Source organism: Leiobunum rupestre, chromosome 4 (assembly GCF_980474605.1).
Source record: "Leiobunum rupestre chromosome 4, qqLeiRupe1.1.hap1, whole genome shotgun sequence".
Taxonomy (NCBI): domain Eukaryota; kingdom Metazoa; phylum Arthropoda; class Arachnida; order Opiliones; family Sclerosomatidae; genus Leiobunum; species Leiobunum rupestre.
In genome coordinates, this window is record NC_143387.1 from 16,349,964 (window position 1) to 16,370,837 (window position 20,874).

Below are 20,874 nucleotides of genomic sequence, written 5' to 3' on the forward strand. Positions count from 1 at the left end.
CCAAGGGCTCCAGTGACCCCATTAAACCACTAGATAGGGACAGTGGGAAGCTCAATTTAGACCACTTTAAGTCATTCGAAAAAATTAGTCCTAAATATTTTTTAAATGTGAACCCTCTGCCCAATTTAGACATAGAATTATGTATTTGTACCACGGCGTTCCGCTAGGCACTACAAACGTTCGGCCAGTGAGACAGCTATAAGAACTGGCTCACATATAGCAAACAAACGCCCTCATCATGGCCCAACAAAAGGCGACACCATGGGTCTGGCTGAGAACCCATCCTCGCACAGCTGAGGGGTAGAGTGACATTCTTCCACTGCAACTACCATCCCCGATAAGGTTATCAAATGACAGGTTTGGAGCGAACCCAACACCCGGGCGAAGCAATCACGGACTACACCCATCACCCCAGAGGGACCAACAGGGTTGCCACAGTACCTGGAAAACCTGGAAAAGTCGGGGAATTTGAAAATGGGTCTAAAAGTCAGGGAATTTAAAAATTTTCGGAAAAGTCAGGGAATTTAGTTTTTAAAGGATTATAAATATTTCTATTTTTTGAGTCATTCCTGAACCAATGTCGACTTCTAAAAAAAGCATGCATACGCGCTTAAAGTAAAATTTTGAGAGAAAGCACGCGTTCCTAACTCCTATGGATGCGGCGGCGCAGCAACTGCCTCTCGGCTTTAAACTCCCGTCTCTTGGCTTACGTATTCGACTTGCAGTAATAGCACCGGCCGGTGCAACCAATCAAATTGGCAGTAATTCTTCTATACAATTCTATCGCAGATTTAGTAAATTCTAGTCGTATTTGAAGGAAAATGATTCCATGCGAGCTTGGAAGAAAAACTTTCGATAATCAGTTATGAAAATCGTAATATCACATACATTTATATTAAGCTTACTTGTCTTTTTCCTTGTACGTTTGTTGTTTATTCCGCGTGCGTAAAGTATTATTTAATTTCGTTACTTTTCTAATATAAATAATGATCGACGTCATTCCGGATGAATACTTTTCAAAAAAATATATTTTGAGATATTAGAGAACTCGCGACGGAACGTCCTTAAAAATAAACTATACTAAATAATATCAAAACGCCTCAGTCAAGATAGCGTAAAAACACGAAAACAGACAATTATATCTTAAAACTAAGAGCAAATAGCAATTTCAAATTACTGGGCGTCCATATTTGGATAACATAGTGGATATATTAAATGCATTAATAAGCGTAATTAACAAAACAAAATTGACCTGAGGGCGATTATATTTAATGCGATATATGCATTTCAAATATCGGAAAATGTTTTTTTTACAATGATTTTGTTTCTAGGAGCTAAATACAAATATATTCTAGGTGTATTGTTTATGATTTGACAACTCTTTAACCAAATCTTCTAAAATATAGGGGCCCCCCGGCCAATTGCTCTCTTATTAATTACGCTTATTAATGTCGATTAAGATATGTCATTCTTGATGGATTTCACCCGGCGGGTTTTTAGAAATCACGTATTTAATATAACCACCATTTTATTGAAAAATGGACGTTTTGCATAAATGTGTCCGATATTAAAATGCATATATCTCATTAAAGATAGCCGCCCTCAGGCCAATTTCTGTAGATTAAAATGTGTAATTCTTGTGGGTTTCACCAGTCGGATTTAATATATCCACTATTTTATCCAAATATGGACGTTCAATTTAAATGTGTAATACGTTAATCATTTTAAATTCCACCAATTAATTTTAATGACTTTATTTATTTTAGTTTAAAGATTTAATTTTTGCTTTTCGTGTTGCTAGAAGCGTTTTGATATTTAGTATAGTTTATTATTTAGGTCGTTCCGTCGCGAGTTCTTTACCATCTCAAAATATATTTCTTTGAAAACCTTTCCTCCGGAATGACGTCGATCATTATTTTTATGAGAAAAGTTACGAAATGTGATGATAAAATAATACTCACAAAATCAACAACAAACATGCAAGGAAGAAGACTATTAGGCTAATATAAAATGTATGTGAAATTACGATTTTCATAACTCATTTTTCTTCCAAGCTCGCACGTAATCATTTTCCTTCAAATACGACTATAATTTACTAAATCTGCGATAGAATTGTTTAGAAGAACTATGGCCAATTTGATTAAAATGCCTAGTAAATATACTTGATTTAATTCGGATTGGACAAATGAAGAAAATAATCCTATCTGGGCCTTGTGGTTGATGCCTGTGAAGGATGATGTTTTTGCCGCATTCTGCAAAATATGCAATAAGAAATTTTCTCTCAGTAACATTGGTGTCCAAGCAATTAAAAGTCACCAGTTGAGCGTTTTTCACAAAAAGAAAGTTAATGATGGAATCGCTTGTAAGGAACAAATAAGAAATTACGATTTGTTTAAGAAAAAAAATGTTGGTGAAGACTGTAAAGTTCCTAACCTGGATGCCTCCAATAATACAACAGCGTTTATCAATCCCATTGCAATAACTGAGAAAAATGAAACACTGGTGACTAAACAAAAAACAATTACCACATTTCCAATCAAGGAAGACTTTTTGAAAGCTGAAGCTTTGTGGGCTATGCGAATTGTTATGACTCAGTCATCCTATAATTCTGGAAACTGTGATTCTGGTATTTTCCAGAAAATGTTTCCTGATAGTGAAATTGCTATAAAATTTAGCTTGGGTTGTACAAAAGCCAGTTATATAGTAACCTTTGGATTAGCCCCATATTTTGACGATGTTTTACGCAAGAGTTTGTCCAACTGTGATCTCTTCGTGGTTTGTTTTGATGAGGCCCTTAACAAAATAAGTCAAAGAGGACAAATGGATATACACGTACAATTCTGGGATAAAGGAAAGAGCGAAACATCAAGATACCTAAATTCAGATTTTATGGGACACGCAAAAGCTTAAGATGTACTTCAGAAATTCAAAGAAGGCCTTAATGGATTACCTCTTGAAGATATGCTCCAAATTAGTATGGATGGTCCAAATACTAACTGGAGTTTTTTTTTGGAAAACTTAAAAACGAATTGGAAGACAGCCCAAATACTCCAAATTTGCTTGATTTAGGCTCCTGTGGTCTACACGTGTTTCATGGGGCCCTTCAGACTGGTCATGAAGCTGCGAAATGGAAAATTAATTCTTTTCTCCGAGGCATTTATTACCTTCTTAAACACTGCCCAGCAAGGAGAGCCGATTATACAGCTATTACCGGTTGCACAATATTTCCGAAGAAATTTTGCCAAGTTCGTTGGGTGGAAAATGAATTGTGTTGTGAGGTCGCTTTGAAAATTTACAAACCTATCACGACCTTCATTTCATCGTCTAAGCTACCAGCAACAGTTTCAGTAGAAAACGTAAAAACATCCCTTACCAAAAAATAAGTGGGTTTTTAGTTGGTATTCACATTTAAGTTGATATTAAGTTGGTTTTAAGTGGTCAGCATATTTCAGTAAACTAGTTAAGTTGGTTTTAAGTTGGTGGGAAAATGTCTTTTTCTTTAAGTTGGTATTTAGTTGATTTTTAGTGGTCAGAAAATTACATATTTTTTAAGTTGGTTTTAAGTTGGCTTAAAGTGGTCTTTATTAAGTAACATTTTAAGTAAGTTTTAAGTTGGCTTTAAGTGGTCTTTATTAAGTAACATTTTAAGTAAGTTTTTAGTTGGTGTTAAGTTGTTTTTAAGTAGGTTTTTAGTTGGTATTTGTCTGAAATACAAACTTAAAACCAACTTAGAGTTCTTAAACCACTTATTTTTTAGTAAGGGATGCATGGAAGATCCTTTAATGCAAGCTAAATTAGCATTTTTTAAGACTATTTCAGCCGAATTAGAACCTTTTCTAAGAAAATTCCAGTCTTCGGAGCAATTGGCACCTATTTTATTCCATGAACTCATGAATCTCCTTAAACTGTTAATGGGAAGATTTATTAAGGCAAGTGTAATTGCCAATGCCACAACTGTTAAGAAACTTTTAGACATTGATTATTCCGAAAACTTGAAAGACCTACTTCCGTATCGAGATGTTGATGTAGGCTTTGGTGCAGGTAAATTTCTAGGTGACAAAAACACTAGTGACCGCATGAAGGGCGAGCTCAAAATATAATGCAGAAAGTTTTTGACTGCGACCGTCTCGAAAATTTTGGAAAGATCGCCACTAAAATACAATTTCACTAGAGGTGTATCAGCTTAAGATCCCAGAGTTATTGCAGATAAGCCAACTGTTGCTCAAGATCGAATGAAAGGTTATTCATGAAAGCAATCGCATTGATGAAGGTGTTGCGGAAAAATCAAAGCAACAGTTTGCTTCATTTGTGTTGTTGGCAAAAACAAAATTTAAACCCAATTTTGATGAGTATAAAGAAAAACCATTCAGCCTTGATAAATTTTACAGTGAACTGTTGGACTCTCAAAATGATTTTAAAGATCTTTGGCACATTGTGATAATAATTTTAATTTTATCACATGGAAATGCCAGTGTGGAAAGTGGGTTTTCAATAAACGAAAATTTGCTTGTTGATAATTTACACGAAATATCATTGATTGCTTTGCGTCAAGTCTACGATGGCGTTATAAATTCAGGAGGGATTCAAAATGTTTCCGTCGATGCAAGTTTACTACGGGCTCTTCGTGGTTCCAGAATAAGATATCAAAACACATAAGAAGAAAAAAAAGCAAGGCGAAAGATGCTGACCAAATAGCCAACACCAGAAAACGACACCTAAAAACCTAAAGGATCTCAAAGCAAAGAAAGCTAAATTAAGTCAAAACCTTATTTTGGAAACTGAAGAAATCAATAAAGAAATTCAACAAGTGGAGAAGTTATTAACAAATGTACCTGAATGAAATGTCACTGATATAATCTGTGATTTAAGTTCCTAAACATTTTCTGGTCATTTTATATTTAATGTAAATTAACACATATTTACATATAATGTTTATATGTAAGTTTAAAAAGTTTGTTTTTCTAAATAAATCGCTATTTAACTATGAAATATTGTAATTTTTTGCTTATGTAAGTGAGTAAATAGGCGAAACTATAAAGTAAATTTGGTCTTAACCAACTTGTTAAAATGGGAAAACAAAATCACGTGACTACCTTTTCACAGCCAACTTCGATTCGGTAACTCGTGTAAATAGTTGGCCGTGCGACGTTAAAGAAAAAAAATTCCTTTCAGATACTGCAGACAGCTAATTAACTTACACTTTTCTATTACAAAATGTTTTATATAATAAATCGTCAAAATTTAAACCATCACTAGCAAAATAAAATGAATAATAGTTCGTATTTCTTAGGATAGATGGCGCTGCAGTTCTCCACAAAGTCACGTGACTACCATCTTTTCAGCCCCCACCCCCCCGGACTTTATATTGCCTCCTATAGAGTGTTGTCGTCTGAAACCCTGCGACGTCACCATTGTAATTTGCCTATTGATAAAAAACGGTAACTGTCATGGCGACCACTATTAACACTACAGCTGTGACGTTACAAGTTTTCAAAATCGTATCAGACGACAACACTATTGGGAAAAACGGGCGATCGCGGACCTACTTCATTTTGGGTCAAATTGTTTATGGACAACTTTGATTTGGTAACTCGTGTTCGTAGTTGGCCGTGCGACGGTAAAGTAAAAAAAAAATCCTTTTAGATACTGCAGACAGCTAACTAACTTACACCCTTCTATTACAAAATGTTTTAAATAATAAATCGTCAAAATTTAAACCACCATTATCAAAATAAAATGAATAATAGTTCGAATTTCTTAGGATAGATGGCGCTGCAGTTCTCCACAAAGTCACGTGACTACCATCTTTTCAGCCCCCTTGGACTTAATAGTTTCGCCTATTGGTCAGGGAAAACCTGGAAAAGTCAGGGAATTGGATATTGGAAAAAGTGTGGCAACCCTGACCAAGCAAAGGGGCCGATGTGACCTGACGCGTGAACCCAGAAATCAGGCCTGGCAGCGAGAACGACACCAGTGACCCCATTAAGGACAATCCGGATAGGTTATTGCTCTTGTATTGTAATTATGAATCGTATCAGAAGAAAATAGGGGAAGTACGTATCTGTAGCTTTGAGCCATAGAAGTCGTCATGTGATCCACGAAAATGCCTTTTTACGCATAATAAACCAAACTGAAAAAGTAGTTCCACTTTTGTTTTGATTCAACTCGGCTATAAACGACGAAAGCAAATACGCCTTAGCTCAATTAGCAGAGAATGAGAAGGACATTATGTTACAATTGTTCTATTTAAGAAAAATTGATTTTTTAAACGATGTATTCATCCGCGATTTCCCGCCAAACCGTTTTGGCGCGAAAATTCGTGAAAAGTGACGCCTTTCCAAAGCTGACTAGAAGCGTACTTCCCCCTATTTTCTTCTGATCGTATTAAATATATAGGTAGGACCTTTCTTATGGTAAATTTTAAACTTTAACAGAAGTTGGTAATTCGTTCTTTGTTGCAAATTCATCCAATCAAATGCGCTCCTTGCTGTAGTTGCTGATGATATTGGAGGATGTAGGAACCCCCCATAGATGGCGAAAGATTACTATATGATGTCAGCCGTGGCTGGCGCCAAACTAGTATATATAGGGTTCCCTCAAGTAAGAAAGGGTTATCACGAGAGACTACTAACGAGGAGACGACCCGAGGTGGTTCTCACCGATTTGGTTCAAAGTTGGGGGATTGTTAGACCTAGATGTAACATGAAACCCGTTAGAGGGAAAACATACGCTGGCCTTCCGTTTTGCCATGGCAACCAAAAATGTTTTTGACAACATAATATAAGAAAAAGTCTATGTAAAATAACATGCGAAAATGACAAATTCTGTGGAAAACTTCAATAAATCAAAAAAATATATATTTAAAAAAAATATTAAAAAAGTAGTAAAATTAACACTTTTGGATTACTTTGGACAAATAGGGGGGAATAAAAACCATTTTGGGTGAACTAGAGCTAATTTTAATAAATAGGTCGAAATTTTAGGTATAATACAAAATATTTGTAAAACTTATGCCGTGATAACTGCCATATATTTTCGCCGATAAATCTTAAAATTTCTACATTACATTATCTGAACGATGTAAACAGATTTTTCGATTTCGATAGAAAAACGACGCCTTTTTATAAAATGGCGGATACAAATATAAATCATGGTGCTATAAGTAATGTAATTTGTATCCGATTAACCTAAGATTTTCTACGTTACATTATCTGCCCGAATGAATTCGTACTATATATTTTTATAGAAATCCGACACCATTTTGGAAAATGGCGGATATCAATAAAACTCATCGTGCGATAAGTTCGTAAATATTCGTCGACTAATCAGAAATTTTCTACGTTTCATTATCTTACACTGTGATAGAAATCTGACGCCATTTTACAAAATGGCAGATATCAATATCTCATAATTTGATAACTGCCGAAATTATTTGTCCATTAATTTGATATCTGCCGTATGCGAAATAGCGCATAACAATATATCTCTTGACTGTTATTAGAAAAATTATCGATTATGAATAATTTCTCGAGTTATCAATAATTTCTCGATTGATCAATAATTTCTCGATTTATCAATAATTTCTCGAGTTATCAATAATTTCTCGAGTTATCAATAATTTCTCGAGTTATCAATAATTTCTCGAGTTATCAATAATTTCTCGAGTTATCAATAATTTCTCGAGTTATCAATAATTTCTCGAGTTATCAATAATTTCTCGAGTTATCAGTAATTTCTCGAGTTATCAATAATTTCTCGAGTTATCAATAATTTCTCGAGTTATCAATAATTTCTCGAGTTATCAATAATTTCTCGAGTTATCAATAATTTCTCGAGTTATCAATAATTTCTCGAGTTATCAATAATTTCTCGAGTTATCAATAATTTCTCGAGTTATCAATAATTTCTCGAGTTATCAATAATTTCTCGAGTTATCAATAATTTCTCGAGTTATCAATAATTTCTCGAGTTATCAATAATTTCTCGAGTTATCAATAATTTCTCGAGTTATCAATAATTTCTCGAGTTATCAATAATTTCTCGAGTTATCAATAATTTCTCGAGTTATCAATAATTTCTCGAGTTATCAATAATTTCTCGAGTTATCAATAATTTCTCGAGTTATCAATAATTTCTCGAGTTATCATTAATTTCTCGAGTTATCATTAATTTCTCGAGTTATCATTAATTTCTCGAGTTATCATTAATTTCTCGAGTTATCATTAATTTCTCGAGTTATCAATAATTTCTCGAGTTATCAATAATTTCTCGAGTTATCAATAATTTCTCGAGTTATCAATAATTTCTCGAGTTATCAATAATTTCTCGAGTTATCAATAATTTCTCGAGTTATCAATAATTTCTCGAGTTATCAATAATTTCTCGAGTTATCAATAATTTCTCGAGTTATCAATAATTTCTCGAGTTATCAATAATTTCTCGAGTTATCAATAATTTCTCGAGTTATCAATAATTTCTCGAGTTATCAATAATTTCTCGAGTTATCAATAATTTCTCGAGTTATCAATAATTTCTCGAGTTATCAATAATTTCTCGAGTTATCAATAATTTCTCGAGTTATCAATAATTTCTCGAGTTATCAATAATTTCTCGAGTTATCAATAATTTCTCGAGTTATCAATAATTTCTCGAGTTATCAATAATTTCTCGAGTTATCAATAATTTCTCGAGTTATCAATAATTTCTCGAGTTATCAATAATTTCTCGAGTTATCAATAATTTCTCGAGTTATCAATAATTTCTCGAGTTATCAATAATTTCTCGAGTTATCAATAATTTCTCGAGTTATCAATAATTTCTCGAGTTATCAATAATTTCTCGAGTTATCAATAATTTCTCGAGTTATCAATAATTTCTCGAGTTATCAATAATTTCTCGAGTTATCAATAATTTCTCGAGTTATCAATAATTTCTCGAGTTATCAATAATTTCTCGAGTTATCAATAATTTCTCGAGTTATCAATAATTTCTCGAGTTATCAATAATTTCTCGAGTTATCAATAATTTCTCGAGTTATCAATAATTTCTCGAGTTATCAATAATTTCTCGAGTTATCAATAATTTCTCGAGTTATCAATAATTTCTCGAGTTATCAATAATTTCTCGAGTTATCAATAATTTCTCGAGTTATCAATAATTTCTCGAGTTATCAATAATTTCTCGAGTTATCAATAATTTCTCGAGTTATCAATAATTTCTCGAGTTATCAATAATTTCTCGAGTTATCAATAATTTCTCGAGTTATCAATAATTTCTCGAGTTATCAATAATTTCTCGAGTTATCAATAATTTCTCGAGTTATCATTAATTTCTCGAGTTATCATTAATTTCTCGAGTTATCATTAATTTCTCGAGTTATCATTAATTTCTCGAGTTATCATTAATTTCTCGAGTTATCATTAATTTCTCGAGTTATCAATAATTTCTCGAGTTATCAATAATTTCTCGAGTTATCAATAATTTCTCGAGTTATCAATAATTTCTCGAGTTATCAATAATTTCTCGAGTTATCAATAATTTCTCGAGTTATCAATAATTTCTCGAGTTATCAATAATTTCTCGAGTTATCAATAATTTCTCGAGTTATCAATAATTTCTCGAGTTATCAATAATTTCTCGAGTTATCAATAATTTCTCGAGTTATCAATAATTTCTCGAGTTATCAATAATTTCTCGAGTTATCAATAATTTCTCGAGTTATCAATAATTTCTCGAGTTATCAATAATTTCTCGAGTTATCAATAATTTCTCGAGTTATCAATAATTTCTCGAGTTATCAATAATTTCTCGAGTTATCAATAATTTCTCGAGTTATCAATAATTTCTCGAGTTATCAATAATTTCTCGAGTTATCAATAATTTCTCGAGTTATCAATAATTTCTCGAGTTATCAATAATTTCTCGAGTTATCAATAATTTCTCGAGTTATCAATAATTTCTCGAGTTATCAATAATTTCTCGAGTTATCAATAATTTCTCGAGTTATCAATAATTTCTCGAGTTATCAATAATTTCTCGAGTTATCAATAATTTCTCGAGTTATCAATAATTTCTCGAGTTATCAATAATTTCTCGAGTTATCAATAATTTCTCGAGTTATCAATAATTTCTCGAGTTATCAATAATTTCTCGAGTTATCAATAATTTCTCGAGTTATCAATAATTTCTCGAGTTATCAATAATTTCTCGAGTTATCAATAATTTCTCGAGTTATCAATAATTTCTCGAGTTATCAATAATTTCTCGAGTTATCAATAATTTCTCGAGTTATCAATAATTTCTCGAGTTATCAATAATTTCTCGAGTTATCAATAATTTCTCGAGTTATCAATAATTTCTCGAGTTATCAATAATTTCTCGAGTTATCATTAATTTCTCGAGTTATCATTAATTTCTCGAGTTATCATTAATTTCTCGAGTTATCATTAATTTCTCGAGTTATCAATAATTTCTCGAGTTATCAATAATTTCTCGAGTTATCAATAATTTCTCGAGTTATCAATAATTTCTCGAGTTATCAATAATTTCTCGAGTTATCAATAATTTCTCGAGTTATCAATAATTTCTCGAGTTATCAATAATTTCTCGAGTTATCAATAATTTCTCGAGTTATCAATAATTTCTCGAGTTATCAATAATTTCTCGAGTTATCAATAATTTCTCGAGTTATCAATAATTTCTCGAGTTATCAATAATTTCTCGAGTTATCAATAATTTCTCGAGTTATCAATAATTTCTCGAGTTATCAATAATTTCTCGAGTTATCAATAATTTCTCGAGTTATCAATAATTTCTCGAGTTATCAATAATTTCTCGAGTTATCAATAATTTCTCGAGTTATCAATAATTTCTCGAGTTATCAATAATTTCTCGAGTTATCAATAATTTCTCGAGTTATCAATAATTTCTCGAGTTATCAATAATTTCTCGAGTTATCAATAATTTCTCGAGTTATCAATAATTTCTCGAGTTATCAATAATTTCTCGAGTTATCAATAATTTCTCGAGTTATCAATAATTTCTCGAGTTATCAATAATTTCTCGAGTTATCAATAATTTCTCGAGTTATCAATAATTTCTCGAGTTATCAATAATTTCTCGAGTTATCAATAATTTCTCGAGTTATCAATAATTTCTCGAGTTATCAATAATTTCTCGAGTTATCAATAATTTCTCGAGTTATCAATAATTTCTCGAGTTATCAATAATTTCTCGAGTTATCAATAATTTCTCGAGTTATCAATAATTTCTCGAGTTATCAATAATTTCTCGAGTTATCAATAATTTCTCGAGTTATCAATAATTTCTCGAGTTATCAATAATTTCTCGAGTTATCAATAATTTCTCGAGTTATCAATAATTTCTCGAGTTATCAATAATTTCTCGAGTTATCAATAATTTCTCGAGTTATCAATAATTTCTCGAGTTATCAATAATTTCTCGAGTTATCAATAATTTCTCGAGTTATCAATAATTTCTCGAGTTATCAATAATTTCTCGAGTTATCAATAATTTCTCGAGTTATCAATAATTTCTCGAGTTATCAATAATTTCTCGAGTTATCAATAATTTCTCGAGTTATCAATAATTTCTCGAGTTATCATTAATTTCTCGAGTTATCATTAATTTCTCGAGTTATCATTAATTTCTCGAGTTATCATTAATTTCTCGAGTTATCATTAATTTCTCGAGTTATCAATAATTTCTCGAGTTATCAATAATTTCTCGAGTTATCAATAATTTCTCGAGTTATCAATAATTTCTCGAGTTATCAATAATTTCTCGAGTTATCAATAATTTCTCGAGTTATCAATAATTTCTCGAGTTATCAATAATTTCTCGAGTTATCAATAATTTCTCGAGTTATCAATAATTTCTCGAGTTATCAATAATTTCTCGAGTTATCAATAATTTCTCGAGTTATCAATAATTTCTCGAGTTATCAATAATTTCTCGAGTTATCAATAATTTCTCGAGTTATCAATAATTTCTCGAGTTATCAATAATTTCTCGAGTTATCAATAATTTCTCGAGTTATCAATAATTTCTCGAGTTATCAATAATTTCTCGAGTTATCAATAATTTCTCGAGTTATCAATAATTTCTCGAGTTATCAATAATATCTCGAGTTATCAATAATTTCTCGAGTTATCAATAATTTCTCGAGTTATCAATAATTTCTCGAGTTATCAATAATTTCTCGAGTTATCAATAATTTCTCGAGTTATCAATAATTTCTCGAGTTATCATTAATTTCTCGAGTTATCAATAATTTCTCGAGTTATCAATAATTTCTCGAGTTATCAATAATTTCTCGAGTTATCAATAATTTCTCGAGTTATCAATAATTTCTCGAGTTATCAATAATTTCTCGAGTTATCAATAATTTCTCGAGTTATCAATAATTTCTCGAGTTATCAATAATTTCTCGAGTTATCAATAATTTCTCGAGTTATCAATAATTTCTCGAGTTATCAATAATTTCTCGAGTTATCAATAATTTCTCGAGTTATCAATAATTTCTCGAGTTATCAATAATTTCTCGAGTTATCAATAATTTCTCGAGTTATCAATAATTTCTCGAGTTATCAATAATTTCTCGAGTTATCAATAATTTCTCGAGTTATCAATAATTTCTCGAGTTATCAATAATTTCTCGAGTTATCAATAATTTCTCGAGTTATCAATAATTTCTCGAGTTATCAATAATTTCTCGAGTTATCAATAATTTCTCGAGTTATCAATAATTTCTCGAGTTATCAATAATTTCTCGAGTTATCAATAATTTCTCGAGTTATCAATAATTTCTCGAGTTATCAATAATTTCTCGAGTTATCAATAATTTCTCGAGTTATCAATAATTTCTCGAGTTATCAATAATTTCTCGAGTTATCAATAATTTCTCGAGTTATCAATAATTTCTCGAGTTATCAATAATTTCTCGAGTTATCAATAATTTCTCGAGTTATCAATAATTTCTCGAGTTATCAATAATTTCTCGAGTTATCAATAATTTCTCGAGTTATCAATAATTTCTCGAGTTATCAATAATTTCTCGAGTTATCAATAATTTCTCGAGTTATCAATAATTTCTCGAGTTATCAATAATTTCTCGAGTTATCAATAATTTCTCGAGTTATCAATAATTTCTCGAGTTATCAATAATTTCTCGAGTTATCAATAATTTCTCGAGTTATCAATAATTTCTCGAGTTATCAATAATTTCTCGAGTTATCAATAATTTCTCGAGTTATCAATAATTTCTCGAGTTATCAATAATTTCTCGAGTTATCAATAATTTCTCGAGTTATCAATAATTTCTCGAGTTATCAATAATTTCTCGAGTTATCAATAATTTCTCGAGTTATCAATAATTTCTCGAGTTATCAATAATTTCTCGAGTTATCAATAATTTCTCGAGTTATCAATAATTTCTCGAGTTATCAATAATTTCTCGAGTTATCAATAATTTCTCGAGTTATCAATAATTTCTCGAGTTATCAATAATTTCTCGAGTTATCAATAATTTCTCGAGTTATCAATAATTTCTCGAGTTATCAATAATTTCTCGAGTTATCAATAATTTCTCGAGTTATCAATAATTTCTCGAGTTATCAATAATTTCTCGAGTTATCAATAATTTCTCGAGTTATCAATAATTTCTCGAGTTATCAATAATTTCTCGAGTTATCAATAATTTCTCGAGTTATCAATAATTTCTCGAGTTATCAATAATTTCTCGAGTTATCAATAATTTCTCGAGTTATCAATAATTTCTCGAGTTATCAATAATTTCTCGAGTTATCAATAATTTCTCGAGTTATCAATAATTTCTCGAGTTATCAATAATTTCTCGAGTTATCAATAATTTCTCGAGTTATCAATAATTTCTCGAGTTATCAATAATTTCTCGAGTTATCAATAATTTCTCGAGTTATCAATAATTTCTCGAGTTATCAATAATTTCTCGAGTTATCAATAATTTCTCGAGTTATCAATAATTTCTCGAGTTATCAATAATTTCTCGAGTTATCAATAATTTCTCGAGTTATCAATAATTTCTCGAGTTATCAATAATTTCTCGAGTTATCAATAATTTCTCGAGTTATCAATAATTTCTCGAGTTATCAATAATTTCTCGAGTTATCAATAATTTCTCGAGTTATCAATAATTTCTCGAGTTATCAATAATTTCTCGAGTTATCAATAATTTCTCGAGTTATCAATAATTTCTCGAGTTATCAATAATTTCTCGAGTTATCAATAATTTCTCGAGTTATCAATAATTTCTCGAGTTATCAATAATTTCTCGAGTTATCAATAATTTCTCGAGTTATCAATAATTTCTCGAGTTATCAATAATTTCTCGAGTTATCAATAATTTCTCGAGTTATCAATAATTTCTCGAGTTATCAATAATTTCTCGAGTTATCAATAATTTCTCGAGTTATCAATAATTTCTCGAGTTATCAATAATTTCTCGAGTTATCAATAATTTCTCGAGTTATCAATAATTTCTCGAGTTATCAATAATTTCTCGAGTTATCAATAATTTCTCGAGTTATCAATAATTTCTCGAGTTATCAATAATTTCTCGAGTTATCAATAATTTCTCGAGTTATCAATAATTTCTCGAGTTATCAATAATTTCTCGAGTTATCAATAATTTCTCGAGTTATCAATAATTTCTCGAGTTATCAATAATTTCTCGAGTTATCAATAATTTCTCGAGTTATCAATAATTTCTCGAGTTATCAATAATTTCTCGAGTTATCAATAATTTCTCGAGTTATCAATAATTTCTCGAGTTATCAATAATTTCTCGAGTTATCAATAATTTCTCGAGTTATCAATAATTTCTCGAGTTATCAATAATTTCTCGAGTTATCAATAATTTCTCGAGTTATCAATAATTTCTCGAGTTATCAATAATTTCTCGAGTTATCAATAATTTCTCGAGTTATCAATAATTTCTCGAGTTATCAATAATTTCTCGAGTTATCAATAATTTCTCGAGTTATCAATAATTTCTCGAGTTATCAATAATTTCTCGAGTTATCAATAATTTCTCGAGTTATCAATAATTTCTCGAGTTATCAATAATTTCTCGAGTTATCAATAATTTCTCGAGTTATCAATAATTTCTCGAGTTATCAATAATTTCTCGAGTTATCAATAATTTCTCGAGTTATCAATAATTTCTCGAGTTATCAATAATTTCTCGAGTTATCAATAATTTCTCGAGTTATCAATAATTTCTCGAGTTATCAATAATTTCTCGAGTTATCAATAATTTCTCGAGTTATCAATAATTTCTCGAGTTATCAATAATTTCTCGAGTTATCAATAATTTCTCGAGTTATCAATAATTTCTCGAGTTATCAATAATTTCTCGAGTTATCAATAATTTCTCGAGTTATCAATAATTTCTCGAGTTATCAATAATTTCTCGAGTTATCAATAATTTCTCGAGTTACCAATAATTTTCCGAGTTACCAATAATTTTCCGAATTACTAATAATTTTCCAAAATACCCAAAATTTCCTGAATTACAACCATTTCCTGAATTACAACCATTTCCTGAATTACAACCATTTCCTGAATTACAACCATTTTCTGAATTACAACCATTTTCTGAATTACAACCATTTTCTGAATTACAACCATTTTCTGAATTACAACCATTTTCTGAATTACAACCATTTTCCGAATTACAACCATTTTCCGAATTACAACCATTTTCCGAATTACAACCATTTTCCGAATTACAACCATTTCCCGAATTACAACCATTTCCCGAATTACAACCATTTCCCGAATTACAACCATTTCCCGAATTACAACCATTTCCCGAATTACCAATAATTCTACAATGCCAATTGAACTAATTTAATAATATTTCAATTTACCCAAATTATGCCTAAATTGTAAATTTAACCATAATTATTTTCTATTAATCCAATGATATAAGAACTTACCCAATATTATTCGATTTTGACGAAATGTATTAGAATTTACCCATTTTATATGAAGTTTCCTATAATTTTTTTTAATAATAACAATACAGAATTTATCGCACCAAGGGATACATTGATGTGCGTTATTTTGAAAAATGGCGTATTTATCACAAAAGAAATAGGACTAAATTACTCGGTCAGAAATAGAAAATTTCAGAATAGTTGACGAATAATTACGGAACTTCTCAGACATGCGCCATTTTCCAAAATGGACTCGAATTTCATTAAATTAATAGGATTTATTATCTTTAATAGGTAATGTAAAGTAGAATATTTCAAGTAATGGGTCAAATAATTTTGGCAGTTATCGCATTATGAGATATTGATATCTGCCATTTTGTAAAATGGCGTCATATTTCTGTCACAGTGTAAGGGGCTTATTTATTCGGTCAGATAATGTAATGTAGAAAATTTCACGTAAATCGACAAATAATTTCGGCAGGTATCGCATCATAAGTTATATTTATATCCACCATATTTCAAAATGGCGTCGGATTATTATTGGAAAACCCATAGGTCTAATTAACTCGGGCAGATAATGGAACGTAGAAAATTTCTGATTAATCGACGAATATTTACGAACTTATCGCACGATGAGTTTTATTGATATCCGCCATTTTCCAAAATGGTGTCGGATTTCTATAAAAATATATAGTACGAATTCATTCGGGCAGATAATGTAACGTAGAAAATCTTAGGTTAATCGGATACAAATTACCTAACTTATAGCACCATGATTTATATTTGTATCCGCCATTTTATAAAAAGGCGTCGTTTTTCTATCGAAATCGAAAAATCTGTTTACATCGTTCAGATAATGTAATGTAGAAATTTTAAGATTTATCGGCGAAAATATATGGCAGTTATCACGGCATAAGTTTTACAAATATTTTGTATTATACCTAAAATTTCGACCTATTTATTAAAATTAGCTCTAGTTCACCAAAAATGGTTTTTATTCCCCCCTATTTGTCCAAAGTAATCCAAAAGTGTTAATTTTACTACTTTTTTAATATTTTTTTTAAATATATATTTTTTTGATTTATTGAAGTTTTCCACAGAATTTGTCATTTGCGCATGTTATTTTACATAGACTTGTTCTTATATTATGTTGTCAAAAACATTTTTGGTTGCCATGGCAAAACGGAAGGCCAGCGTATGTTTTCCCTCTAACGGGTTTCATGTTACATCTAGGTCTAACAATCCCCCAACTTTGAACCAAATCGGTGAGAACCACCTCGGGTCGTCTCCTCTTTAGTAGTCTCTCGTGATAACCCTATATATACTAGTTTGGCGCCAGCCACGGCTGACATCATATAGTAATCTTTCGCCATCTATGGGGGGTTCCTACATCCTCCAATATCATCAGCAACTACAGCAAGGAGCGCATTTGATTGGATGAATTTGCAACAAAGAACGAATTACCAACTTCTGTTAAAGTTTAAAATTTACCAAAAGAGAGGTCCTACCTATATATTTAATACGATTCATAATTACAATACAAGAGCAATTACCACTAATTTTAACGTAATAAAGAAGTCTAATACGTTTAGTAACAAAAGTATAAACATTTTAATGCACTAGACGTTAGAAAAATGACCTTCAATATGTTTAAAAATGACCTACAAAATTGCATTAAAAGGAAAGGAAAAATTACACGATGAAATAAGTTAAATTTCATGTAAGTTAAACTAAAAAACTGTTAGGAATATCCGTAAATAAATAAATATTATATTTTTCTCAACTCCTTTTGATGTCATTTTTATAATCAATTTAACTAGGTATAATCAAACTTGTTTACTTGTCATTGTGTGACATCCTAGTTAACATAGACACTGATCTTTCAGCTTGAAGATTTTGATGCTAAATCTGGACCTGGGTCTCAAAGTGACGATGCCAATACTATGCCGGTGGATGATTTTTATGAACCTATACATAAAGGAGGAATAGTTTCACCCTCAAGTGATAGCGGATGCTCTTCCACTAATCAACAAGTTAACAACATAGAAACAATTACGCTAAATTGCTTAGAGAATGAAGATCTTAGTTTTCTTGAAAATGCTTATACTTCCAAAGACACTAAAAGTAAATTATGTAAAGATTCTTCGTCTTCAGTCATGTCATCTTCATCACCTGCCCATAGTAGTAGTTGTAGCCCCTTTTCTGAAGAACTGTCATCAATATCATGTGAGAATATTAAATCATCAAAAAGCTCTGGAACCTCAAGTCGAAAGAAAAAATTGAAGGTAATTTTAAATTTGAGTGGTTAAATTTTTAACATAGTCTTTAAAAATACGTTTTTCTGGTGGTTCGAGAACACATTTTGGCGTCCCCCCCTCCTCCAATATGCAAACGTTTATTCGTGACAGCGCGAGGCTAGGCGTTCCGGTCTTGTGGACTAGGGCTGGCACTGACGAGGAGACGACCCGAGGTGTTACACACCGATTTTGTTCAAACTCGGGGGATTGGTAGACCTTCATGTAACTTGAAAAATCCTAAAGGGATTTTATTCAATGGGCAACGGTTTTGCCATGGCAAAGAAAAATGTTTTTGACAACATAAACTGGAAACTTTTTCATTGAAAATAACATGGGATTTGGTCCGATTCCAGGGAGGGGTCCCCCCCTGTGAAAATTTTAAAAAAATTTAAAAAAAATTAAAATACCAAAGTTTTAAAAAATTTATAAAAATTGACGAAAAAAATCAAAATTGATCACATTTTGATCAATTTGAACCAAATGGGTGAAAATGAACAACGAAAAAAATAATAATAATAGTAATTATAATTTAAAAATTTGGTTAATTTTGATCTATTATTTTCCATATTTGGAAAATAATTTAAAAAAAGCAATTTATCTGTTCCATCAATTCCTATCAATTTTGATCGTTTTGGATCGAAACTATTGATTTTGATAATTTTTCAGTGTTATTAACATTTTTCAATTTTGAAAAAAATATTTCAAACAATTTTGAGATAGTTGGTAGAATTTAGTTTATTTTTAAATATATTTTTTTATATATATTATAATTGGGCTAATAGACATCTATTATTTTCCAAATTTGGTCAAGTTTGATCAAATTGACCAAAATAAATACTTTGTTTTTAAACAAAATGCAATTTATCGATACATTAATCGAATTTGACACAACTTATAAATTTCCGTCAATTCCAATGAATTTTGATCGAAACTTCTGTTTTTGATCAATATTTTTTCAATTTTATATATTTTTTCAATTTTGAAAAAAAAAGATATTAATCAATTTTGAAATATTTTTTTCAATGTTTGTATTTTTTTCATATTTTTTCAAATTTAGCCATATTGGTTCATTTTCACCCATTTGGTTCAAATTGATCAAAATGTGATTCATTTTGATTTTTGTCGTCAATTTTTATAATTTTGGTATTTTAATTTTTTTTAAATTTTTCATAGGGGGGACCACTGGAATCGGTCAAAATCCCATGTTATTTTCAATGGGAAAATTTCCATTTTATGTTGTCAAACACATTTTTCGTTGCCATGGCAAAACCGTTGCCCATTGAATAAAATCCCTTTACGATTTTTCAAGTTACATGGTCTACCAATCCCCCCATTTTGAACAAAATCGGTGTGTAACACCTCGGGTCGTCTCCTTGTGAGTGGCCAATGAGCTAGATTATATTTGTTACAAAAGGAAATAGAAGGGATAACATATGGCTAAACTAAATATAATTTTGAAATTGCTTATTCTGACAGTGGGGCTATTTCTTTGTGTACTTGAAACTTCCTTATTTTATTTAAGTCAAATTAAAAAAGCTTTACAATGCCACTTATTTGTTTTACCGTAATTTCGCAGGTATCAATAAGTTATAATAATTTGCAACGTATTGTAATTTAACGTTGTACCGTATGAAAAAGTGGGTTATCTAATTTGTTTTTTAACATAATCAAAAAAGAGGGTTATAAGCATGTGCGAGTCTAATACATTTTTTGCTTGTTAAAAGCGTACGCGGGTAATATCCGCTTAAATACGGTACACAAAGAAAATGTTTTAAATGAATAGTACATTTGTTGATTAAATTTTCCATCTTGAACATATGACACTTATTTTTAATTTTATCTTAAGGATGAAGAGAAAAGCAAATTAAGACGTTCAAAGAATTCAAACAGTGATGAAGATACTTCCAGTAAAATAGAAAAATCGAAACATAATAGCAAAAAGTCTAAGAAGTCTAAGAAAAAGGTTCAAGAAAATGAAGTTAAATTAGATTTTGGTAAAGGTATCTCTTCGGACAATGAACAATTGGAGGAATTTCTTGCTTCTGTAGATGATTTTAGTTTCTCCAAGGATTCAGTAAAGACAATAAGTGAAACACATAAAGAGAAAAAGTAACAAACCAAAGTGAACTAAGGATTTCACCATGTAAAAAAATTATTTATGAAAAATTATTAAATTTGACTCTATATAGTGCAACTTGTTTAAAGTCTCAATTTTAAAGAATTGTTAACTAATTTCTTTTAAATTTGATTTTAATGGATGAGAGTTTGTAAATCCAACATTTTGTTGGGAAAACTAACTTGATTAATTTGGGTTTTTTTGCAAATAAAATTTTTATATTAATTTTTATTATGGTGTTAATTTAAAAGGATGTTTATGGTTTAAATTTCAATGACATAAGTAAATATCACCCCGTTAAGTATTAAGAAGCATGCCCAGACAGGGGTTGTTTTCACTGAACTCGAATTACATTTGTATAAAGAATCAGGGGAGGGCTATTTTATTGATATCACCTGAATTATTAAAACTAATTTACCAGGATCGAGGATATTATTTGTTGCTTCATATAGTCCTTAAATTG

The 20,874-nt window shown here is 30.4% G+C and overlaps 1 protein-coding gene and 1 pseudogene across 3 annotated transcripts in view; both read left to right on the top strand.

The window, feature by feature from the left end:
• Positions 1 to 20,635, top strand: part of LOC149946491 (uncharacterized) — a 66,510-nt gene extending 45,875 nt beyond the window's left edge. For 2 of the 3 annotated variants that reach the window (XM_090171864.1, XM_090171863.1), the window contains exons 15-16: positions 17,885 to 18,283; positions 20,142 to 20,634. In XM_090171864.1, coding sequence (XP_090027990.1) covers positions 17,885 to 18,283; positions 20,142 to 20,408 — 666 coding nt within the window. In that variant the 3' untranslated portion in view covers positions 20,409 to 20,634. Of the gene's footprint in view, positions 1 to 17,884; positions 18,284 to 20,141 lie in introns of all 3 variants that reach the window. The other variant, XM_090171865.1, reaches the window with a different exon arrangement.
• On the top strand, positions 653 to 4,687 carry LOC149946492 (uncharacterized; annotated as a pseudogene).
• Positions 20,636 to 20,874: the final 239 nt, after the last annotated feature.